This window comes from Cricetulus griseus (genome assembly GCF_003668045.3).
Source record: "Cricetulus griseus strain 17A/GY chromosome 1 unlocalized genomic scaffold, alternate assembly CriGri-PICRH-1.0 chr1_0, whole genome shotgun sequence".
Taxonomy (NCBI): domain Eukaryota; kingdom Metazoa; phylum Chordata; class Mammalia; order Rodentia; family Cricetidae; genus Cricetulus; species Cricetulus griseus.
Genome location: NW_023276806.1, coordinates 89,683,476 through 89,709,806, shown reverse-complemented (window position 1 = coordinate 89,709,806; position 26,331 = coordinate 89,683,476). Strand labels below are relative to the sequence as shown.

The 26,331-nt window shown below is 40.2% G+C and overlaps 1 protein-coding gene across 1 annotated transcript in view; it reads left to right on the top strand.

Moving 5' to 3' along the window:
• Arhgef26 (Rho guanine nucleotide exchange factor 26) overlaps positions 1-26,331 on the top strand; it is a 111,529-nt gene that overhangs the window by 68,869 nt on the left and 16,329 nt on the right. The window contains exons 7-10 of the mRNA XM_027391706.2: positions 939-1,068; positions 3,906-3,980; positions 6,472-6,561; positions 9,422-9,576. Of these exons, the coding sequence (XP_027247507.1) occupies positions 939-1,068; positions 3,906-3,980; positions 6,472-6,561; positions 9,422-9,576 (450 nt within the window). The remainder of the gene's footprint in view (positions 1-938; positions 1,069-3,905; positions 3,981-6,471; positions 6,562-9,421; positions 9,577-26,331) is intronic.

The window sequence follows — 26,331 nt, the reverse complement described above, 5'->3', positions numbered from 1 at the left end:
GCCTCCTTTTCCATGGGTAGAGGGCTGTGGATGCTGTAGACTTCCACAGGAGCAAAGTGAGGAGAGAAATAAGTGGGACAGGGTCAGAAAAGTTCAATTTGACTTCATTCTATTGCTGTTGCTAAATATGTAACAAGTTAGAGTCTTTGTGAGCATTGTTCTGTTGGCATCTCCATGTCATCCCCCTTTAAGGTTCTAGAGACAGCTCCACTGAGATTCTGTATGGAATATCTGGCAACACTACATGGATATATGCCAGCATCACAGCCATTTGCAACTCAGTGGGAGATGAAGAGAAATATTCTGGCTTATGTGGCGAAGGGTTTCCTGGCTAGACATGTCTGCAATCCTAGGACTTGGGGGGATTGTAAGCTGGAGGGCAGCCTGAAGAGCATCACACTCCAAAAAACTACAACCCCCAAACAATGAAGCAAACACAAATACAAAAGAGTTTTCTTTGTTAGAAAGAGGACCTTTGGAAAGGTCAAGCATCCCTTGAAAATCTTGCCTAAGTGATACCTCGTTCTTGGGTCTGCCCAGAGCCAGAACAGTTGTATGAAGCATGATTATGTTGGTGGAGTGTGTTTGTACATGATTAAGTATGAGATCTGATCAGTTGATGCTAACTCATGATTGACATGTTCTCTGTTACAATACTGTACCCTCTTGTTTACATCCCAGTTTTGCAAACGTCTAGTTTACATGTTTATTTTATTGTTAATATTGTTATAGGGCACCACATCTTATTTTCAGCATTAAATATAAAAGGCAGAAAAGCCACCTGTGTTTCCCAGTGTCTTATGCTTTATGTTGGTTTTATATGCTTAAGAATCTTGTAATGTGGGAATTTACCTCAGTATTTGGTAATTTGTTTTTGTTTGCTTTTAAGCTTGCAAAGAAAATATTTTGAAACTTTTTTTCTGCTTGTCTCTCCACAGAGCCACCAACCCCTCCTTTAAGGAAGTATTGTCACGGATTGAGTCTCATGAAGACTGCAGGAACTTACCCATGATCTCTTTCCTCATTCTCCCCATGCAGAGAGTGACTCGCCTCCCCCTGCTGATGGATGTAAGGCAGGATTTGCTGACTTTGTCCTCTGGATATCAGCTACTACAAATCTGATTAACTAATTTGCTGTTATTCTGCTTAAATTGATGCCTATCTCTTTTATAAACTCCTTAACTGAGAGGATGTTATTCAGTTAGAAAGCCTGTCTGTATTTGAGATCACTGGAGTTTATTGTTAATTTAGATTTGTGTGGTCACTCTGGTGAAACCTGCTTATATTACCCACTTTATTTTGGAATGGGAATGATGATGGCTTTTTGAGGTCAAGAGGCTTGGATTCTCTTTCTGCCTGACCCACTAAGCATGAGACCTTGGACAAGTCACTTTGTTTTAGATCCCTTGCATCTTGAACATTCCAAGATGCTTTGGGCCCAGTTTCTCCTGACATGATAAGGTATAAACTATTCTCTACCATGCATTATGTAAAGTGGGGTAAAAAGCCCAGCATCCTTTTGGTATTAGGTAACAGTCATAGAGGAAGCAAGAGTTTGACTTTGAATAATGGCAAGGCATGCTGAGGGAAGAGGGAGGAGACCATCTGGCCCGTGATGGGGCCTGCTTAGTGGGTAGATAGTGTCTTTTGATCTAATTAGGACAGTTTGTCACAGATGTACTTTAAAATTGGGTCATTATATTGGCATGGTATCAGTTTTTATGTATTTTATTTTATAGACCAAAACACAGGATAAAAATCTACCAGAGATACACAGTTGAGCAAAATTGCAAAAATAGATTCCATTTTCCATATTCCACTATAAAATGCTGAGATACTCTCAAACAAAAGTGAAAGTGTGAAGTGTAGCAAAGTGTATATGACTGTCACTTCCTTACTCTGTCACAGTTGTGTGACAGCTTTATCGATTATTTCAGAATTCTAATTCATAAACCCTTCCTTTGTGCACTCTTAGTCACCTAAGTCTGCTGTGTTTACCCACTCCTTGTCACCCATCACCTATAATTTAGGAAATTATTTCCTGCATGAACATAGTCACAGCTGGTTAACATTCTGAGAAATGCATGGCTAGCAATGCCAGTACCATGCAGTATCAATGAATTTAATTAGTAGTATCTATTAATACATTCTCAGCATCCCTAGGAGAAGCAATCTTCTAAATCTTGTATGTGGTTCATTATTGTCCCATCCAGTAACTTGGAGTTTCAAAAAGTCTGATTGATTTCTTTTAGATCAGGATTTATCCTATCTAAAGATAGAATGCATTAATAATTAATTAACCATTTGGAGACCAGAATGGTAGTCCTATTTGTAATACACCAGACTGTACTATGTTGGATATTTATGGCATGATTACATAATGGTCTCTATGCTTTTGTGTCATAATCCTGTTTGAGATTCTGAGTGAAGCTGTAGTCTTTCTTTTCAGATAATTAATGTTTGCACACAATTTTATGTGCATTTTTATCATAAAGATTTGAGTGAAGGATGTCTGCCCTCATGGAAATAACCCAATATTTTTCATATTGCTTTTATATCCATTAAGGGGGGCATAATTGATTTTTGGAATCATGAGCAGTGTTTTAAAAGTGCAACAGAACAAAATATGAAGTATTTGATATATACATGGCTTATAATGTGGTTAAATATTGTTTCTAAAAACCTTGCCCCTGTAGTATAAATGTGTTCTTTATAATGGGTCAAAAATCTGAAAGGAAGAATACTTAATATAAACCCACATATGACATGCTCTATACTTCTCTCATATAGCAGTCCCACTGCCAGACTTCTAGATTTACAGAGTACATTCATTAGTAGTTAAGGCACTAGGCCTGCTAGTTATTAACCATATTCTGCCCTGCCTGATGACTTGCCCTCATCTGTTTCCCATATGTGAGAACCTAGGCAGAATCAACCATTGTCTCTTAAATTTCACTTCATTTGGAAATTCACTGAAATCTGTTGAAGCAGATGGACATTTTAAAACAATTAAATTCATTCCTAGAGCTTTCAAAGTTATGTGTACAAGCTGAGTGTTCCTTACTAAGAATGCTCAGTGAGATGTGTTTTACATTTTCAATAATTTTGGAATATTTTTATTTGTATAATGAGGTGTTGTGGGAATGGCGCCCAAGACTAAACATGAAATTCATCTGTGTTTCAAGCATCCCTTGTATACATATTCTAAAGACAGTTATATGTACCTAATAATGATGTGCATGAAACAGTGTCTTGATGTAGGGTTTTCCATTTGCAGTGTTCTGACAGTCAAAAAGTTTTGCATTTTTAAAGATTTATGATTTCAGACTTTCATATTTCAGACAATCATATTTAAGGTTATCTTTATTTGGTCATCAGAGTTAGTACCCTTGTTGGGAGATGACTGTATGCCAGGCACTTAGATAAAATGTATAGATTACAACATTTAACTCTTGAAACAGGGCTGGGAGGCAGCTCTGGAGAGCACTTGTTCAGCATGGGTAAGGCCATGTTGGATCCCTGCACAAGAAACAAAATGAGGCAAAGCACCCGTCTCTTGGAAAAGCCTGTGTTGTATCTGACATTGCTGCAGTTTTACAGAGGAGGAAAATGGCATTTGTCTATGACCAGTCACTTGCCCACAGTTAAATAGCTAGCATAAGACAGGTCTGAGATTTGCCAGCCTATTTACTGACCTCTGACATCTCTCTCATTTAGCTGAATTAATTTAGGCTTTGTGTATTTAAAGAGTATTTTCTAGTTCTGTTAGTTGTGTTTTGGTATCTTCATCTCTAATATTGTGTCCAAGAATAGCACTTTTATGAGTAAGAGAAAATGGCTGAATAGTAATTTATTTTGCTTCATATGACAAACCAGTTGGTTTTGCCTCTTTTACTTCTTCTTAGACTATATGTCAAAAAACACCTAAGGACTCTCCGAAGTATGAAGTCTGCAAAAGGGCCTTGAAGGAAGTGAGCAAGGTAACTGTTTACCATGATAACAGTAAACCATGTAGAAAGTTTGGAAGAGTTTAGCACATCTATGCCTGCTAAAAACACCGAGATTCACATAGCCATATTCAAATAAATTGGTATGTTGACTGTTTCAGACAGGTTTTGTGTTATGTGCCCATCCATATCTCATTTTGTCTAGTGTGTTAGTAGCTGTTTGTTGATTCTCACCTTCAACAAATATTTATCGAATATAAACCACTATACCAGGAATCATGATGGCATCTGAATATTTGATGACAAGGCAGGTGTGGTTATTGCATTCATGGTATGTGCAGATTAAAGAGAAGGACATACATTAAATAGAATTACACAAAGGGTGGTGAGTGATATGGGAGAGAAGTATGGAGTGTTGTTTAAACTGAGATCTACTGCAAGAATAACTGTGACCCAGGGAGCGGAAGGACTGTCTTGGGTGTGTAGGGACCCAAATCCATAATGTTGGAGAGTTTGAAGAACTCATTGAAAGAGGGAAAGAGAGGGAGAAAGAAAGAAAGAAAGAAAGAAAGAAAGAAAGAAAGAAAGAAAGAAAGAAAAAGAAAGAAAGGGAATGAGGGGGGGAGGGAGGACATAGGTGGAGCCTGTTGCACATGTTAGAGAGTTGGGAGCTATAGTCTAAGATGATGATAAAGCTATGAATTCATGTAAGAAGATGGAAAGGTGTGTGTGTATGTGTGTGTATGTATGTAAATGTGTATGTACAGTGGGCTTGGAACTGGTGAGCACTTTGAAGGACAGATGTCAAGGAAATATAATCTTTTATTAGACAACTGAATCATTTTCTCATTTTATTACGATGGAAATATGAATTCCATTCTTGACATGTAATGCAGATCCTATAAAACTTGTGTTCTGGATCAGAGTTCAAAGGAAAGAAACAAATTGGAGACCTGGATTCGGGAACCATCAGCATAGGTGATATTTGCTGTTGGAGTGTGAAGGGTTTTTACCTGGGGATGAGGATGCAGAATAATAAATACATCAGCCTTTGGTATAAAAAAAAAAAAGCAAGCCAGGGAACAACAATATTTACTCCTGTTTGGAAGAAAGTAACCAGCACAGGAGACATAAAAACAAATAAGACATGCCAGAGTAAAGGAAAACAGAACTGCCTAGAAAATAACTAAACAGCTCATGGATGCCCCTGAGAGAGAAAGAGGCAAGTCTGACTTAGCTCTTTACAGGGTTCATCCTCAGGTAGATGACACAGAAACCACATTGAAATATGTTGAGCAATGGGTGGGGTGTGCAATGGTGCTATCAGCTGCCCCTGGTGGAGTCAGGCCTGGAGTAGCAAGGGAAAGAGTTGCGGCTGACAGGGAACTAATATTTGAAGATAGAAAAGTGTATGTTTAGCTGCTGTTAGGCACATGGTAGCTGAGAAAGCAAAAGAAAGTATTGTCACCCTGTGGGTAGCATATGAACAGGACATAGCTGAGTGGAGACTGAGTGTGCCAGAAACTTCCTACTTATCTCCTGCTGCTTGCTTCCTGCAGGAATGGGAAAGATCTTCATTCCACTTTGTTGTAGTTGGATGTTTTTCTCTGTTTTGTCTGGTTCTGCTGGACCAGTTTCTCTCCCACTCTGGGTCCCCGCAACCGCTTATGAAATAACACTCTGATGTTTAATGTTAAATATAATTGTTTGGCCAATGGCTCAGAGTTTTTACTGGCTAGCTCTCTCTTATAAATTAACCCATTTCTTTTAATCTTTGTACTACAACAAGGCTGTGGCTTACCAGTGATGCTCCAGCATTTTACTCCTTCAGTAGCTACATGGTCCTCTGACTCCACCTTCCTTCTCTCTATAACTTTGCTTGGATTTTCCACCTAGCTATATTTTTTCCTGGCCATTGGCTGAAACAGCTTTATTCATCAACCAATAAAAGCAACACATAATTGCAGCATACAAAAGGACATTCCATATCAGTTTATTATAATGTACTATTTCTTTTTATCATCTTTAAATAGAGACATTGTTTTAATTATTTATGAAAGACAGTTTGCAAAGTGTAGGGTTTGCTCAGTGACCCAAATATATACTAAGTATTCATCAAAGGCCTAGGAATCCATTTCTTTGCAGATAATCGAGTATTTCTATTTAAACAGAGCTTCTCTTATCTGGGTGTTCTTGAAGAACTACCAAGACTTCCCTCTTCCAGCATCCCTTTGTGACCCCATGCTCTATATGTAACACTGTGCTTAGATTTTGTCTTTGAAATTGGTAGTCTGTTTCCTGCTGCTCTGGTCTGGAAGAGAGGAGGCTCTGTAGCTTGCCCTGAATAAGTGTGGGGCTCTCATAGGTAAAGATGAAGCTGGGCAGAGGGCAGGATCAGAATAGATGGAGACCTAGGAGAGATCTGAAATTGAAAATGAGGTTCTTGGGGAGAGCGGGCCATATGAGGTTAAGTGAAGGGAATTTCCTCTTCATATTTCTTAACCCTCCTATGCTGTTTTCGCAGTTGGTTCGACTGTGCAATGAAGGAGCACGGAAGATGGAAAGGACGGAGATGATGTACACGATTAATTCCCAGCTGGAATTTAAAATTAAGGTAGCCTGCTGTCTATGTTTATTGTATTGCTGTTGCTTAAATCTTATCTAAACAGACAAAGATAAGGCTAGCAAAGTAAATTGCAATTAGCTTTTCAAAGAAGGCCTATCAATTGAAAATAATAGCTGACAGAAGACTTCCCAGATGCCTAAGGGAGTCTCCCAGCTTCTCTCCAGGCCATCATGGTATGACCTTCCCCAGGAAACCATCAAACAGTTCAAATAGTTGAAGCCAATAGTTGATAAAGGGGAATCCTAAAGCACTGTCAGTAGGTGCTGCCAAATAATGGTATCCCCTGGGCTGGACCAGGATGTTCTAAACCAAGTAAGATTACTACTTTGCTTTTGCAGAAAAAGATAGTTAATGGATCTTTTTTTTTTCAAGCTTGTTTTCTCATGTAACTCTTTTTTGGACCTATGCCACCTGTTACTACTTGTCTGATACTGCTCGTGAGTAGGTATCGGGATGCACAGACAAGCAAAAAGTATGGTTGGTTAAGATAGTATCTGTGGTGTAATGAAAATCTTAAAGCATACAACAAATCTAGAAGTTTCTAAAGGGAAAACAATGCTGAGTTCATTAGGTGAAAATTTATAAATCTTTTGCTATACAAGAACAACACAGACAAAGAAATAGAGGCGGTTTGCAGAAGGAGAAGAAGTAGCCTTGCTCATATAGTATTCTTACCATACCTTGAATGTAAAATCAGAGTGACAAGGAAAGGAGAGGGGACAGACACTGGAAATGACAAGTTAGGAAGCTGCTGTCAGAGCCAAATGGCAAGTGGCCATTTTTGAAAAAATGACTTTATTCCGTTCATAAAGAAATTGCTGATGGGCATCAGGGCAGCAAGCAATGCAGAAATGTGAGAAGACATTCTATTTGTGAGGTTATAGGAATGGCATTTTGCAGGCTGCTGGTAACAAGGATTGTCACAGTCCTGGAACTTACTTTCATATTTACAAAGCAATTATTGTAAACCAGCGATTCTGCTTCCAGGAGTTTGTTCTATACAGGTGAATGTAAAGATCACATAGTTATGCTTCTCACATAACCACATGGTGTTTATTTTAGCAGTGAATCAGAAACAATTCAGATATTTATCATAGAGGACTGACTACATCAATATGAAGCAGAGTAGAGCCACTCAACTCTGGGGGAAACAAAGGATGATTGAGGGTTTAGGTACCTATGAAAGTAGTCATATGTGTCATTAAATTTTTTTTAAAAAAACCGTTTTTTTAAAAAACAGTGTTTTTGCCAAAGAAATTTCTGGAGAGCACAGAAGGATTTAGCATCTGCCGTTAACCCGAAGAGGCAGGAGTCAGTGTGAGGGAATGGGGTGAGTGAGAAAGTGGGTAGAGAAGACTTTTCACACAATACTTAACATCACGTTTTTGTTTTCAAATGCAGCATAGACATTCGGAAAGCTACTCTCAATTTGGGGTGAATAAGTGAAAGATTGCTATTTCCTAGTGGAATACAAATTCTCTGAAAATCAATTTCCTTTAAAACGACAATGCAATGAAAAGAATGGCCGTAGGGTGGCGTATATGGTGGGACACCATCAGGACTGTCCTTGGTTCAGACCCAGGGCCAACATGCAGTGTCAGGACAGCCTTGCACTTCTAGCACTTGCAGCAATCAGGACTTAACCTGACACATGTGTGTTTTTGTTGCAATCCCTAAGCACACTGGTCAGAGTTATCATAAGCAATCCTTTCTCTGTTGACCTTACAGGGCTCTGCTGTCCCTGTTACATAACTGTGTGACTCAAATTTAAGGGACTGGAAACCCCAGGACCTCCCTTTCAAGGCAGTTTGCAAAGCTTGGGTTTAGCCATAAGCTTTCATCTTCCTTGTTGAATTAGTATATAGCTGATGAACAACCTTCTTATAAAAGCCCTTTATAAAGTTGGAAAACTCTGAAACCCTTTCTCTGCTTCTTCATTTCCTCTTTAATATCCTCAATTTCCTTTAGCCACTTTTAATCATTCTTCACTTAACAGGATGACATCTGCTGGGTCCTGTTACTGTGCCTGTGTTGTATGTATGTCTAGGAACTTTTGCTTATTTTATGGATATATGTTTTTAAATCAATTTTTTGGCAGTATGCATTCCTAGTAACTTAATTTTTTTTAAAAAAGGAAAGGACTCTAAAGGGTGCAAATTATTCTGTGGTTTTGAGAGGTTTCCAATTGGTTTACATAAAACTGAATAAAGTAAAAGCAGAATGTAATTCCTTAGATGCAGCCTTTTTTGTGAGATTGAGGGGTTCCTTAGAAGAACTCCATTTTCAGTGCCAGAAAGTGGAATGAGGTTTTCAGGGATGTGTTTACACAGTGGAAATGCCATAAACTTAAAAACAGGTGCTCTCAAGAATATGGCTGAATAGATATCTGTAGACAAAACATAAGTTTTGTGGGGTTTTTCTTCTTGAAAATTCCTTTGGTACTACATAAAGTGAACACAGACTTTTAGATGTCTCTTGGTAACTAGAGGTATTTACAGATTTCCATATGTTTATATTCTACTTTAAGATATTTATAATAACTGATAGATTTTGCTACTAGGTTTTTTGAATTCTAAGTGACTCCAGTTTTTGTTTGTAGTTCAGAGTTAATAGAAGAGTCATACTTTTGTGACCCAATATAATAACATTTCCTTGTGGTTTCACTTTTGTATGGACAAGCTATAAATTTTTATGTTGAAAAATAAATGTGTATTTTCTCCATATCCAATTGCATTTCACCACTATCTCCCTATAGAATATTGATGCATCTCATCAGATGTGCCATTTGATTATAATGTCTTTTTGGGCTTCTGTTGGATGTGGGCACTGAGTTTTTCTCTCTTTATAGCCTTTTCCCCTCGTCTCCTCTTCCCGGTGGTTGGTGAAAAGAGGGGAGTTGACAGCCTACGTGGAAGACACGGTGCTGTTCTCAAAGAGGATGTCCAGACAGCAAGTCTACTTCTTTCTCTTCAATGATGTGCTTATTATTACTAAGAAGAAGAGGTGAGCCTGTCAAGTGTTTCTTTCGAAAGCCTAAGTGGAAGATGCGTAACTCCTAAGTGTTGAGTCAAAGTCTCATATGTCCTTCACTGTCTCTAAGTACAAGTATAGTTAAGACTTGCATCATTATGGACCTTGTAGTCAGAGCCACCCTCTATGGAGGGTTGACAGAGTACAAGCCAGTGCTCTGGGCATCTGACATATCCACATCACTCAGTTCTTCTGCCGTGCCAGGGGAGGCCGCGCTCTTTCCTACAGCATTTTTCATACTTCTTTTCTCATAGGACATTTGGATAAATAATTAAGGACTTTCTAGGGACAACTCTGGTATGTCCTGTGACTTAATTTAAATGATGACCTCAATGACTGTTCACTTAAGAAGTGCGCCCATGAATGGCAAGGTGTTGAGTGTGCTTCCTTCCTCGGGGAATGAAGTGCCTCAGTTGACTGGCAAGTGATTTTTCTCTTTCTGCTTTTCTGCTCTATGTTCATGCCCTTCCTTGAGGAAATGACCAGGAGGAATACCATACAAGCCTCATATTTATAGTTTTGTTATCTCAAACAGTTCCCATTTTCAGGACACAAAAATGCACGCGCGCGTGCGCACACACACACACACACACACACACACACACACACACACACTCCTTATCTCTGCCTTTCTCCAGGGAATATTCTCTGTCACATGTATTACATGATGACATTGTTCATAGATGGCCATGTTTCCTATTGGCATAAGATACATTTTGCATCTTTGTTAGACGATGGACTGGAAATAAAAATGGAAAACTTCCTCCATGTATGAAGGAAATGAGATGAACTGACAGTATATGATAGAATGGTTAGTTTAGAAAGTACAATTTCAGCAGTAGAAATGACTTTACATGAAAATATTAATAAATGTCCAGATTAATCATGAGTGATTTATTCTAATATTAGTTCTAATTTGCTGACTTTATAGACTGATAAGTCAAAATAAAACAAAACAGATATTGAGCTTCTGTATTATGAATTTTTCAGATGTATACTGTCTTAGGATTTCTGTTGCTGTGAAGAGACACCATGACTCTAGCAACTCATACAAAGGAAAACATTTAATTGAGATGGAAGCTTTCATTTCAGAGGTTCAGTCCATTATAATCATGGCAAGGAGCATGGCGTCATGCAGGCAGACATGGTGCTGGTGAAGTAGCTGAGAGTCCTACATCTTGCTGGCTACAGGAAATGGTGTGTGTCTCACTAGGTGATATCTTGAGCGTATATGAGACCTCAAAGCCAGCCCCCACAGTGACACACCTCCTCCTCCAACAAGGCAATACCCACTCCAACAAATCCATACCTCCCAATAGTGCCACTACCTATGAGCTTATGGGGGCCAATTACATTCAAACTACCACATATACCTAGGACAATAGAACAGTAACTACCCCCAAAAGCAACTCTAGGAGGAAAGGGTTTATTTTAATCCCACATTTCCATGTGATTGTTCAGCACAGAGAGAAGTCAGGGCAGGAACCCTGAGACAGGAATTGATGCAGAGGTGAGTGCTACTTACTGGCTAGCCCAAGGCTTACTTATACCATCCAGTACTGCCTGCTCTGGAATGGTACTGCCCGCTATATGATGGACCCACCAACATCAAACATTAATCAAGAAAATGCCCCACAGGCTTACCTACGGGCCATTTGGACAGAGGCATTTTCTTAGTAGAGGTTCCCACTTCCCAAAAGCCTAGCCAGTACAGCATGTTTTCTTGACTTTCATAGAGATTTTTTTCTCAGAGTTGTTGAGTTTTAGACAGTTTTCTTTTTTTCTTCTTTTCTTTTTTTGTTTTTTTTTTCTTCTTTTTTCCCGAGACAGGGTTTCTCTGTGGCTTTGGAGGCTGTCCTGGAACTAGCTCTTGTAGACTAGGGTGGTCTCGAACTGACAGAGATCCGCCTGCTTCTGCCCCCCTAGTGCTGGGATTAAAGGCGTACTCCACCAATGCCCGGCTCTGCCTTGGATTCTTTAATGCTGGGATTACACTGTGTACCACTGTGCTTGGCATTCGACATGAAGTAAGTTTTAGGGAGCATCACTATGTGCTTCCCTTCAAGTATCAGAAGTCTTTTTTTTAAGATTTTATTTATTTATTATGTATACAACATTCTGCTTCTTGTATATCTGAGAAGAGGGACCCAGATCTCATAATGGATGGTTGTGAGCCACCATGTGGTTGCTTGGAATTGAACTCAGGCCCTCTGGAAGAGCAGTCAGTGCTCTTAACCTCTGATCATCTCTCCAGCCCGTATCAGAACTCTTATTTCTAACATCTTCCAGCTGTCTTAGTAAAACCAAAGTTTTAACTCACCTTTTGAGTTGAATGATAAAGGTTGAACACACCATGCCAATTTTAAATATTAGACTTGTTTTGACTGTTGACTGATAAACTGATGAACGTTACCGTCTTTACAGGTAGTTCTAAAACCAGGATATGCAGCCTTTATTCTTGAACTTGCACAGAAGTAGTCAATAGGTAGAGAATTAAGACAGATGTTTTCTTACTCAGCAACTGATTTTGCTCCTCACAGGTGGCTTTGCCATTATATTTCATGTCGATCCAGTTACGCCAAATTCATGTGCTCAAGTATTTTTTTGAAATTTTAATCTGAATGACAGAAAGAGCATGGCATATATTCCCAGTGGAGAGGCCAGCCTGGGTACATAATTAACCTTTGTCAAAACTGGTATTTTTCTTGCCCTGTAAATAACTTTATCCTATGTCTAAAGTCCTCTCAACTGAGGAAATAGCATTGGAGACTGCTTGTTCATGACGTGAATCTGTGGGGAAAAGGCTTGATAAACAGGCTGGGTTTGAAATGTACAGTATGTGCTGCTGTATTTACACAGTAGCTTCAAGGAGGCAACTGCAGATGCTTTGCATGCCAGAGGGAGCAGCGAAGGAGATATAGCTGCTTTGAGTCGGGCAATAATTCAGACATGTCTACAAGGGAGAGATAAGGGATCATTATCTGTGCCAGCTCTCTAGGGCTGACCCAAACACCCACGGATTGATTGAAATTTAAGGTTTAGGCAAGGAGCTTAGCTTATGGGACTCAAGTAGTTTTTAACATAGGGAGGTTTTCTTTCTACTTACTGAGAGTGGCTCCACAGGAGGACCGTTATTTTTCCTCCTCCACTTCAGACTGGCAGATAGAGTATACTACACACATTTCCTAGCTCGCTGAATGTGTGGCCCTTCAGCATCTTGTTGGTGTTTGCAGAGTACGACTTGGTGGTTAACCCCATAGGGTTGTCTTCAAAGACAATGTTATTTTCTTTTTCTTTAATTTTTCACCTTTTTTTAGGTTAGAAGAAAACATAAACATTTTTATCAGGTCTGGGTTGCTTCTACCAAATTTCAAAGGGATACACTTAATTTGACTACTTGTGATGAGAAAGTGTTTACCAAAGAATTCACAAGAAGCTGTGACTGGATGCCCCCTGGATCCACTAGATCCCAACCTCAGCAGTGTTGACATGGGGCCTGTGATTCTTTGCTGTGGTTGGTCCTGTAACATAGTTTTAAGCAGTATCGCTGGTCTCTATCCACTGGTGCAAGTCAGTGCACGGCTTGACACCGCAGGAATAGTAACACTGTATATAAACATGATACGCTACCAGACAGTAATAGATTAATATGCACGAACATATAGTAACTGATATGTGCCAATAATAACACAATAAGCTGCCTCTTCGCTCTGCCCACATATGCAGTCGTATGGAGTTAAGTACAAATGGTCCTATTTTTGAAATGTATAAACTGAATCTGAGACCTTAGTTGGTTAAAACTCCCAAAGTTTGAGAGGCAGTTTGCTATCTTATTTTCATTTAGTGCCTTGTATATGCCTGGTCTTTTGTCTTAATTCTATCTGAAGATGAGAGCAGATGCTCTGTCCCTGGATTGGTCTCCTTCTAGCTGCTGTATTATAGTACTATGCAGTGACTGGCTCCTTCCACCTACCAATGGCTTCAAACATTCTTTGCAGTCTGCCTGTGTTTCCATATGACCTGCCTCTGCCATGCCTCTGTGTGTCTCTGAGTCCCCCACCGTCTCACCACTCAGTTATTGGATGCAGAGCCTATTTCAATCTAGTATGACTTGGTTAATCTGCAAAGGCTTTATCTGTAAGTAAGGCAACGTTCAAAGTGTCAGGAGTTAGGACTCCATCCTTTTTCTCTGCAGCATACAGTCCGACCTACTACACTCCTGACCCCTCACCACCATCTCACTTAAACATAGTTGAGAAACGTGCAGTGATGGCCTAAGGTAGTTCGGGGCCACGTGTTTCTTTTACACCAGATCACTCCATTTTTGAAAACAGTTTTCAGAATGTTGTCATGGTCATGTGACTTGAACTCCTTTGTTTAGTGGTTTCACAGATTACTCTCATATTCACATCTTCTCTGTCAAACCTTGCCTTCTCCTGAGTCCATTCCCTTCTTAGTAAACGGTCCTCTGTCCTCTGGGTGCTGCGGTAACCCTCAAAGATGACCTTCCTGTCTGTGTTTGCTGGGCTCCCCTAAGCAGTTCGCCACAAACCTTCTATGCAGCTGGTGAAATGCCTTCTCTTTCACATACACCGCCCGTATGCCAACCCTTTCCACTTCTTCCAATAAGACAAACCCAACTGGCACCAGAAACTTCCCCTCCTTTCTCCTTACCTTCCACATTCAGAATATGTTTTAAAAGATGAATCTACTTAGTTTAGCCCTTTGCAAAACTTACCCTCCATTTTATCTTGCTTTCAGCACAAATGCCTTGCAAGTGTGTCCATGCATGTCTCTTTCTCCTCTTCCTGCATTTGTGCCTTTTAACCCAATGTTAGATGCCAGGCCTAGAACAGATTTCTCTCTCTACCTGGAAAGTGTTGCCTCTGCTCTGCCCTCACTTCACTTCACACCTTTTCTAGGCAATGTTCTCATCTTTTAGGTTTACATTAATTTCCACACGACCACTAGGGGTTTTATTCAACTCTCTAAGACAGTCTATTTTCTCCCACCCTGTGATCCAATAAAACTGGGCACTTTGCCTTACCGTAACATTTAATGTCGACGATGAGTCTGTGTCTCATAGTGACTTTTATGCCTCAGTGCTTAGCCAGGCACTTCGCTCTAAGAATGCTCAATAACAAGAATTTGTTGAGGATGAACTAGTCAGACTGATGTTGTCTTAGTCAGTGTTTGGTTGCTGCAGAGAGATGCTATGACCACGGCAGCTCTTATAAAGGAAAACATTTAAATGGGACTTGCTTACAGTTTCAGAGGTTAAGTCCACTGTCGCCATGGCAGGGAGCATGGCAGCATGCAGGCAGACATGGTTCTGGAGAAAGAATTAAGGGTTCCACATCTGAATCTCCTGGCAGCAAGCAGAGAGAATGGGTCTGGCTAGGGTTTCAGAAAACCCAAAGCCCAGTAACATACTTCTTTCTGTAAGGCCACACCTGCTCCAACAAGGCCACACCTCCTAATCCTTTCAGATAGTGCTGCTCTATATGAGCCTTTGAAAGCCATTGTCAGCCAAACTACCTCAGGTGGCCAAACAGAAGCCCCATTGCATGGACACACACTGTTCATTCTGTCTCATGACTGGAACTTCTTGGAGTCTGTATTTTGGAGTTTGGAGTTTGTATTAGCCTTGCCCTCTATAGTGTGTACATTTGTCTTCTGTCTTCCCTCATGGTGAGTTACTGGTCCCGGGGAGCTTGTTGATTTCGCAATGAACCAGGATATTTCTCCGAGGGTCCTTATGAGGATATTTGTGCTGAATCACTGCTATGGTGTCCTAGGCAGGTGAGATGTGACTGATGTGTGGAATTTTCTTTGTGTGTGTCTCTGTGAGCCCTTCCTTGTATATCCTTGCCTTTCACTTTTGTTTTGGATCAAACTTCAGGCAGGATATTTATGTCTTTCTTTGTTTTAGGTATTGTCTTTATAAATAATAAACTTTTATTCTCTTTTTCTTTTTCTCTTTGTCTTCCTCCCTTCCTTTCTTTCAGCACATATCTCAGGCAACCCTCTAACTCACCCTGTAGCCAAGGATGGCTTTAGGATTATGCGTGTGGACCAACACAATTTTATATGCTTATGGAAATAGAACCCAGGACTTTGAACAAGGTAGACAGGCACTCTCCCAACTCATCTATGTCCCAGTTCTTAAATAAACACTATGATTATTTAAACTTGATTTAAAAAAAAAAACAGACTCATGCCTTGTTAGTGATGTGGCTTTTGACATTTTCTGGAACATCCCCCATCTAATTCTCTGTAAATACCAAATAACTTCAATCGACGAAACTTAAGGCTATTTGTAAAACCACTCCACAGAGGCAATTTTTACTTGCTCCTAATTTTTATTACAGTATTGACAAATGTTTTAGGGGACCAGTAAATGTGGCCTCAAATAAAAGGTTTTAAGCAGTAAAAATACTGAATTATCACCCCCTCACACTAGCAGCCTGAAAACAAAACCAGAGAAATGAAGTGGGTTTGGGAAATCGTGCATACTCCTTTCTTCATTGGGAAACTCATTGTTGGATCATTCACTAGCCCTTCAGCAGAATTCCCAAATAGCAGTGGCTCAAATAATAGAGATGTTTGGTTTTCACATAATACATGAGGGATGGGAGTCCAGGCTCATTCATTATCCAGAGCTCAGTCCCTTTCTATGCACAGCTAATCTGGCATCCAGGCTTACTTTCTGCCCCTATGAATAGAGTCTCATGCTTGCTGATGTCTGTAGCAGGAGGGTGTCATTCAATGATAGGAAGCTATGTAGAAATATGTTGTCCAAAGGCAGCTTTCCTTAAATGGCTTTTCCTTTTCTGTTGGCTGGGGAAACTCCCCAGACAGAATCCAGAGCAAGCTTGTTGTCAGAAAGGAATGAAACAGAAGAGAGGTGCTTCTTTTGGTGCAGTTGGGTGATGTCCCTGAGCTGGGTCAATGAAGCCAGAGATGGCTAGGTATCATTCAGTGACAGTCATGCTTCAGAATGCTTGGAAGAATCAGAAGAGTTCTTTGCAAGTCCCAACACCTTGCCTTTAGGGTAGATGGATGAGGGACAGTGACAGAAGATTTAGACTCACTTCCTTTTCCTAACATTAGCCATTTATCTATGGCTTACTGAATATCTGCTTGGTGGGGCTTCTTTGTTCCTAGAAGCCCAGAGCTGACAGATAGTTGGGCCTTGTCAGGTATTAGGCACAATACCAAAAGCATGCTGAAACCTACGTAGTCTTTATTTACTTTCCATCCATCTCTTACTCTTCTGCCCTCACACCATCATCCATGCTGTTTTCAGTTGGTGCTTCTAGTTAGAACGGTGGTCGTAGATAAGAGCATGTATTGTCCAGCACGTGTTGTTTGCAGTTCATTCTACTCTGAATGTGTATGCAATATATCACTGTTACCACAGTCACCTAAATCCTTGTCATGTTTCAGATAATGACACTGATGAAAGTACAGAAGACTGAGTATTTCTCATTCAGAAATCTGAAATGCTACAGAAAATCCAAATTATAGCTGGCAAGCAGAAAATCCCATGCCATGGAGCTCCACTTCACACACTGTGTTGTTAGAAGTGTTGTTTCGATGACAACTTGAGGGAGTCAGTTCTCTACTCTATCAAGTATTGAAATCAGTTTGATAGGCTTGGCTGCAAGCACCTTCATACACTGATCCCTATCAGCAGCCCATGAGAAAGTGTTTAGCTATGAGGACGTATGTCCTGTAAGAGATGGAACAGGGTAATGGGGGTGGGTAGAAATGATCAAAATCCATTGTGTATACTGATGAAATTCTTAGAGAATAATTAATAACATGAAAACTAAGAACAGGATATACAATATATATTAACCATCATCTGTATGTATTAAGATGTATGTGAGATATTAGTAATTTTGGTTCAGACTTTAGTACCAACCCCCCAGTAGTTCATTCAATATATGCATGTACTCTCAATCTGAAAAATTCTAAATTCTAAAATACTTCTGACCATGATTTTTTTTTCAACCCATTGTGCTCAACCTATGTATTTTTGAGGCTTTTTATCAGAGCCCTGGTGGCCCGAGTCTCTCAAATCCCAGAGGCTCAATTTGTCTTCATTATTTCATGATTTCATTTTTCTACTATATTTTTCCTACAGTCTTTGTTGTCATTAGGAGAAAAATAATGTAGAAACCTTTTAAATGCTTTTTTTTGAGAATTTCATTCCTGAGTACTGTATTTATACAATTTCTACCCATTATTCTTCCATGTCCAACTCCTTCCATGTCTCCCCCAACACACTCAAACTCATGACCTCTTTCTCTTTATTATTGCTATGCATGCAAGTAATAGATAATGTTTCAAACTACTGAGTCCATTTTGTGTTGCTGGAATGTACATGTGTGTAAAGCTGCCTGCTTGGGATTAGGTAGCCTATCAGAGGCTCGTAAAGCTGCCTGCTTGGGATTAGGTAGCCTATCAGAGGCTCCTAGCTGGAGAAAATTGTTCCCCTTCCTCTTCAGCCATTGATTGCCTATAGTGCTTTCATCTAAGAAAACTAGATGCCTTGTGACGTTTCCCCTATCCACACTGGCATAGTGACTGATGTCATTGTGAAGGTCTTGTTTAGGCAACCATGTTGTTGTGCTCATGTCTAGAAGATATTATCTTGCGATGGGCATTCATGTCCTCTGGCTCTTACAGTCTCTTTGCCCATCTTTTGTAATGCTTCGTTTGATTTAGGGGTTGCCTTTTACTTGTATCAGTTGGGGTCAGTTGTAGCTCTATGCCTTTAAGTTCTGTGTGCAAAGTGTGTGGTGTCTTCAACAAGTTCTGGGAGGCAAGCAAAGGCAACACCAAGAGCTTATATTGTTAGAGGCTCCCTGACCAACAACTAGAAGGGAAGTTTTCCTTGCTTAGGCCTGGAGGTTTTTTGTTTGTTATTTTTTTCTTTCTTTCTTTCTTTCTTTCTTTCTTTCTTTCTTTCTTTCTTTTTAGATTATCTCTTGCTTTTCGGGGACCGCTGTCACTCCATATGGCAGAACTCCATCTAAACCATGCACATGCACACACAAACATAGTGCATACATATTTAAATAAGTGTATTGAGTTTTCCCTATATCTTTTTAACTTTTTTCCTTAGTGCTAACTTTTTTCCTCCATTCCCTCTGCATTTCCCTTTCTCTGTCCTTTCTAATTAAAGCCCTTACCCTTTTCTCCCCTTGTCCCCTTAGAGCATCCCAATACCCCTTCTCTAAAGCTCATTCCAGCTCCCCCCCCCCCATATATCTTTCACTTTTCTTGATTTTATGGTTACTGAATGTTGTACACATCTGAAGTTTCAGAGCTGGGATCCACAAGTAAGAGAGACCATTCAACATCCACCCATCTTTCTGGGTCTGGGTTGCCTCACTCAATACTGTATTTTCTAGTTCCTGCATTTGAATTTTATGCAAAATTGCTTCATAAATTTGCATATACCGGCAAATTTCATTTTTCTTTATACCTTTGTAGTATTCCATAGTGTGTATGTTTCACATTTTCACTATTAGTTCATTCATTAATCAGGGGACATAAATGTTTTTTACATTTTCTAGCTACTGCGAATGAAGTAATACTGAGAATGTCTGATAAAGTAATTCTGTAGTTGAATATCAAGTCCTTTTGGCATATGCCAAGGAGTGGTAGAACTGGGCTGTATAGTGAAGCTACTTGTAGCTTTCTGAGAGTTTTCACACCGTATTCAGAGTGGCTGCACCAGTCCTACCAGCAGTCAATGAGGGTTCCCTTTCCTCACATCCTTACCACACTTGTTATTAGTTTCATTTGATCTCAGCCATGATAACCACGTTAAGATGAAATTTCAAAGTGGCTTTACTTTCCATTTCCCTAGTCACATTTCTTGGCCATTTTTGTTTCTTCATTTGATAGCTACCTGTTTGGATTCCTAGCACACTTTTTAAATTAAGTCATTTACTCTCTTGATTTTTTTTGATATCTTTGTATTTGGATTATTAATCTTTTGTCTGATATATAGCTGAAAAAAGTTCTGTCCTCTCTGTGGGCTTCCTCTTCCTGATGAAAGTTACTCCTTTTTCGTTTTGGAAAATGCATGTTTCACCATTGCAAAGTGATTTTCCAGTTTTCCTATATGCAGGAGAACACTGGAACAAGTCTTGAATCATGTGTGCAGTTTTCCCACCACACCCCCATTCCCATGCCACCAGTGTGAGGGGTTTGTCCTTCTCAGCACTGCCTGTAAAGCTGCAGATTCCTCTCCCGGATGCCTGCTTCTTAAATCTTATAAGCATAACTCAGCTCTGTAACAATCTCTGGGGTTTGGAAGATGGATTCTCTGTACTGGTACCATGGTCACTATCATGAGGTCAGGGTCTTACTCTAGAACTCAGTTCTCATCAGCTTTGAGTGCTCAGTGGCTTCAGGCAGTGTAGGTTCCCAGGAACTGTCCTGGCCTAGTTCCATCCTGTCATAAGTTTTTCCATGGTAGTGTTCTTTCCTATTATAGAAAACTGAAACTACCTGACATCAGTTGTTTTTCTCTGCAGAAAAAAAATATTCTTGGTAAATCAACCTTAAGGAATTTGGACTCAGATCATTTTTGTTCCAGGTACATAAGCTTGTGTGCTGCTGATCACTGTAGCATTTGCTTCTAAATTGAGGACAGTGAGATGGGTGAGAAGTGAAAAAACGATGTTCACCTTTGTTTTATTTTTCCTCACTGCCCCACGCTTTATTGCACTAGCATCATAAAGTCATTTCTTCTGTGTGTCTAAGGAGAATTGACATCAAGACTCCCTGTTCGAAGAACCATTGCCGACAGAACACTATCAATGCTGGGGTCAGAAAGACTTAGGTTCAGTTCCTGGCCATGTGACTCTGCATGAGGCATTTTCAGCCTCTCGTATCTCAGTGTCCCTATCTGTAAAGTGGTAGTAATTTTGTCATCTTGATTGTGGAATGTGTTTAAATCTGTAAGATAGTGCACACAGTCTTAGCAGTTTCAGTAACCCCTACAAAGTAACTGATACTATCAAAACTAATTTCAGTGCTGTGTATATCTCTGTAAAAACTCTTGCCACAAATCAAATTATTAGCCCTGCACTGTATTTTACTGTCTAAAAACAAATCTAAATTCTTCATGAGATGTTTCACATCTCAAGCCTGTGGCATACTGCAGGGCTAGGCCTGAATTTATGGCCTTTGAAATTGGAATGAATTAGGAATAAATGTCTGCCTCTCTCCATCACCCACTGCAGCCATCAGGGGAGGGATAACTGGTGACATATACTCATTCTTCACAAAGAGATGTGAATCATGAGTGCTTTTATGTGGATGAATTTTCTAGCACCATCCCTTCCTTCGGGCTTGGGAACATTCTAATTGTAGCCAGCCTCCATGTCCATGAATTCAGCCCATGGTAGATGGAAAATAAGGGCTGGGGTGGCTGTACTGCACTTTTGCAGATGTTTTCATATTATTATTCTTTGGACAGTATGGCATAACAATTATTTTCATAGTGTGCTAGTTATTACAGTGTGCAGAGCATATTTAAAAATATGATATGTGATGGTTGTAGGCAGATATACAGCTCTGTATGAGGGACGTAACTTACTCACAGGTTTGACATCTTTGAGAGTTCCTGGATCCAGTCCCCTCAGGACAGTAAAGAACAACCCAACTCTGCATTTGTCATTTTTCATGGTGTAAATCAGTGATGCCTGAACTGGAGTGGGGGTGATTCCTGTAATCTGAGGTAACTTTGTTACCCATTGAAAGGCTGTCTCCTTGTTCTCTGATCATGCTGTGTCCTGGTCACTGTAGGTAGGAAGCTCTAGCAAGGGCCTCCCAGCTCTTAGAACTGCTTGTCTCCTCTTTGTCAAGGATGATAGGCATGGTGAGTGCTGGGCCCTGGAATGTGGCCCTCCTGCACTCTCTGGCCATCTTTTTTGGTGGCAGTTAATCACAACAGATGCTTTTCATACCAGCGAATGAGATTCTCACTTCTACCCTTTGTTCTTCTCTGGACAATGGATGGGAAGTGTGTGGCATGTTTATTAGTCTTGAGAGCTATTTTGAGGAATCGAGTCAGGGCAAATGTTCCTTCTTTGGTAGTCGAAGCTCTTGGCAAATCTTGAATCTCTTTATGTGAGTATTTAATGTGAATCCTGCTTAGTCTGCTTGTCTGTTTGCAGGGCATATGCAATGAACCGGCCTTTAAGACCTTCTCAGGCAGTTTAAATGGACGGGATCCTATTGGAAAAACAAAAAATAATAGCTAACATTTGGTGTGGTCCAGGTGTGGTTATAAGGCTATATACAACAAGGAGATAATACATGTATTATCTCACTTAATTCCCACAACTACCTCGTGCCTTGGTACTGTTCCCACCATTATACAGATGAGAGCCATGAAGCAAGGAGAGGATTGGAAGGAACCCTGCTCCAGTTCACAAAGCAGATGGGTCAACTTTAAGCAGGCCTTCTAAGTCAGTTGTGTAAGCGTACCTGCTGAAATCCATTACTTCTGAAAATTCCATAAAATTACTTGTTAGATGTGTCCTAAGCCACGCTTTACAGGTGAAATCACTCTCAATCAGGTAGATCAGTTTGTTTTGTTTTGTTTTGTTTTGAATCCCTTAACTTGAAATAAATTCCAGCATTGTTCAATGTCCTCTGTCTCAGCAATGTTTGACTGGGGTATATTAATACCAGTTAATCCCAGAAGCAAGTATAGGGATTTTGAAATCATACTACTGAATGAGCAAGTTGAAATCTGCAGAGGAAGAGCCCTTGCACAAGCCCTCCAGGGAAACACAAAGATGTTCTTTTCATTAATTGCAATCTTGTATGCTCCCGGCCTCCGCACTCCTGGAAGAGTGGCAGAACCATGACATCCCTGTGAGAAAAGCAAGTGGCTATAGAAGAATGGCTCTGAAGAAGGATGCCTGGGAAGTGTCATGGAAGGCTTTAGAAGGGATAGTGTTTCAGAACACCACAGGTGCCTGTCACCATTGACTTGCGTGCTGACATCCAGAAGAATAATGCCAATGTCCCAGTGCTGTATTTCATGGGCTACTGGACCATGGTGACCTTGGGGAACCATTTCTCTAACCTGTGAGTGTGGTCTGAGGAAGCACAAGCAACTGCTGGCTCAGAAGACATTTGTCTTGTGCTGGGGTGTTTTCTGTTTGTGTTTTAGGACAGAGGCTGTGTGAATGTTTTAGACAAAACTTATGGAAAAGACATACTGAATAGGTAAAAAAAAAAAAACCCAAAACAAAAAACCCTTGCCACTACCCTGAGGATACATGCTGGGAGTCAGTGTGATTTTTTTTTTTTTTTTGGATAAATCTCTATAACAACCCTTTCTCTTAATTTAACGTTTTTGTTTTTTGGGTTTGTTGTTGTTGTTGTTGTTGTTGTTTATTAAGTAGTATATTTAAATCACATCTTGCATCCTTTAACACTGTCTTTCTCCTACCTGTAAAATCCAGGCCTCATTTTGCATGGTGAAAATTCTCCAGAAACACCCTATAAATTTGAATTAAATCCCAAATTTTTCATAGGAGGTTGCAAGGTGTCTTTTTTTCTCTCCTCTCTCTCTTTTTTTAAAATTTAAATTGTAAACAATCTTATTTTACTTGTCAATCCCAGTTCCCTCTCCCTCAACTCCTCCCTTGCCCCACTGACCTCCTATCCCATCCCCTTTCTGCTCCCCAGGGAGGATGAGGCCTTCCATGGGGGAATCTTCAAAGTCTGTCACATTCAGGGCAGGGCCCAGACCCTCCCTCATGTATCTAGGCTGAGGGAGTATCCCTCTATGTGCAATGGTCTCCCAAAATCCATTCGTATACTAGGGACAAATACTGATCCACTACCAGGGCCCCCATAGACTGCCCAATCCTCCTAGCCTACACCCATGTTCAGGGGGTCTAGGTCAGTCCTATGGTGGTTTCCCAGCTGTCAGTCTGGGGATCATGATTTAACTTTTTATTAAAGGGAAAATTGAAAGTGTTGCTTAGGCTTCCACCAGTCTTTCTCCTACTTGGTCCATGTAATAGAGTTTTTAGAACAGTATGTAAAGTATGCAAGTGCTCTCCTGGTGCTGAAAACCGTAGGGAAGCTGCTCTTTGCAGTATAACCCTTGGCCTTCCCTGCCAGCACTTCTTTCTTTCATCCCATACATCCATTTTGGTCAAGCATCATTTCTCCTTTTCAGGCCAACAAAAGTCAGTATCTAGGGTGATAGCTAGTAAGGGTCAAGGTGAGAGTCCTCCACCAGGTCAATGCATATTTAAAAGCCTCTGTCTTACCACAAGGCAGACCTGACCTGTCTTGTCATCCACCATCCACCTCATTAGGACCCTTACAGACTTGGACATACCCAGTCTAAGGATTCAGCCTGCCATAAGGAAGGATATTTGAATTTTTTAAGTGCTGTTTCTCCAAATCTCCCAAAATTATTTTTTATCAATTTCTCACATTTGAAAAACCACCTGTATCATACATTAAGTCCCTAAATAGGTTTGAATCAATTTATGAAGTCATCAGTCTATTTCACTAGTTCATCTGTCAACATATGCCCAGGCCTGATCCTTGAAATACTATAGATTTATGAATGTCTTAGTATGTCCAAGAGCCAATTCATTATCGTCTTGTTCTGGATAGTCTTTCTGGTTGTTTCTGAGTGTTTATTTTTCCACATGATTTAAAATAATGAGGCTAGCCCCTCTACTTAACTCTCCCCCAGAAAACCAGTTTTGGATTTGCATTTAGATTGATTGGATTAAAATTATAAGTTACATTAGAAAGAACAAATACTTTTATTATAGCAAGGTTGTCTTCATATAGAAAATTCTGATAAGCTGATATATTATTTATCATTTATTAAAGCTTGCCTGAGGATCCAGAAAGCAAAGTCAGCCACAAGACCTAGAAGCCAGGCACTCACCTTTAATTCCAGCAGCCAGAAGCTGAGAAGTGGTGATACACACCTTTAATCCTAGGACTCAGGATTAAGAGGTAGATGGATCTCTGTGAGTCCAAGGCTACACAGATGTACACAAAATTGATCCAGTCCTAATGAGAAACAGCTCGCACAATGATGATCTCAGCACCTGGGATCACACGCCTTTAATCTCAGCACTAGAGGGGTTTAAAAGATAGGAACAGGGTCTTCAGTAGTCCATATCATTCTCCAGACACTTTGAGGATAGAAAGACATTGAGGTCTCAGGATTCTCCAGCCACATTGAGTGAGGAGAGGCTTCAGTCTGAGGTTTGGGAGAGCTGGTGGATCAGCGATTTCAATCTGAGGTAGAGTGAGAGCCAGTGACCAGCTGCTTTGCTTTTCTACTCTTCAGCCTGAGGCTTGAACCCCAGTATCAGTCACTGAGTCTTTTATTTTCTGTGTTACAATAATTTTCATCATAAATATTTAAAGAGATTTTCTGATGTTATAAATGAAATGAGTTCATCAATTATATTTCATTTTAAACTGTCTGTCTATCTAGGGTGTGTGTGGGTACCATAGCATGTGTATAGAGGCCAAAAGACAAATTCTGATGTCCTCGGGTCCTCAGAGCAACACTTATCCCTGAGTAGTCCATCTCACTGGCCTACATGGATCATATTATTTAACTGGATGTCATTAATAGATAGGAGAGCTATTACTTGGAGTTCTTTTTTCTCAGTCATTATACTGAATTTACGGTCACTTTTTGGTTATATTTCAGCTAGTGATGTATTCTACAGTCAGCAGTTTGTGGAACCACACACATAGGCATCCAGAGACACCTGGAGTGAGAATACTGATAGTCTTCACATCTCTGCACTTCAGACTTAAAACACATTTTCTTTCTACTTTTACTTTAAAATAGGTCAAATGTGCAGAAAATCATCACACAACAAGCTCATTGCCCAAACTTGCCACAGCACTTAAAATTAGACACTTTCTTCTTAAGCCAAAAAGAAAACCCAAGTGGAACAAAACTATAGATCAAATCTCTGTCCTCATCCTGTCCTTCCCCTTCCCCAAGTGACTGGGTCAAAACGGGGCTCATTTCTGCAGTGCTGCAGATGTCCAGCTGTCTGTGACCTTTAGGTGTTTGAAACATGAGTTTCTTATATGTGGTCTTTAAATGTCTTTCTGATCTAAAAGAAATAACATTGAAATAAACAAATAATAAATAAATTTCCACTATGAGAAGTGTTCCAACCTTTGTAGAAATTATGGGACAGGAAGTTAAAGTATTCATAATTATTCACCTAATAAGGGAGGGTCAAAGCGGAGCTCATTGGTGCAGTGCTCATTGGTGCACTGACCCAGCATGTGCGAGGCCCCAGGATCCATTCCAGTACCACAAAGAAGCAAAAAGGAGCTCTTTACATTCAGGCTTCTGTTACATCACCACAGCGATGTGTGAATGTCTTAACACAGAATTCCTTCCAGAAGGGAAAATAACTGTGATACATGTTTAACATCACATCTGGTTCTCTACAGGTAGTTATTTCTTTTGTTTAAAATAATAATTTAAAGAAGGAGAGTGCGGATAGAGGTTACTAGGCCTTCAAGTGGGTTTCCACAGGGATACTCACTATTGTTTAAGACACAGAGTAGCAGACCTCTGTGGACTTGCCTGGGTACTGTGCTAGCACGGAGCCAGGAGCCTGAGCAGCTGCAAGTGCAGAACGCATGTGACACAATGGAAGGAAG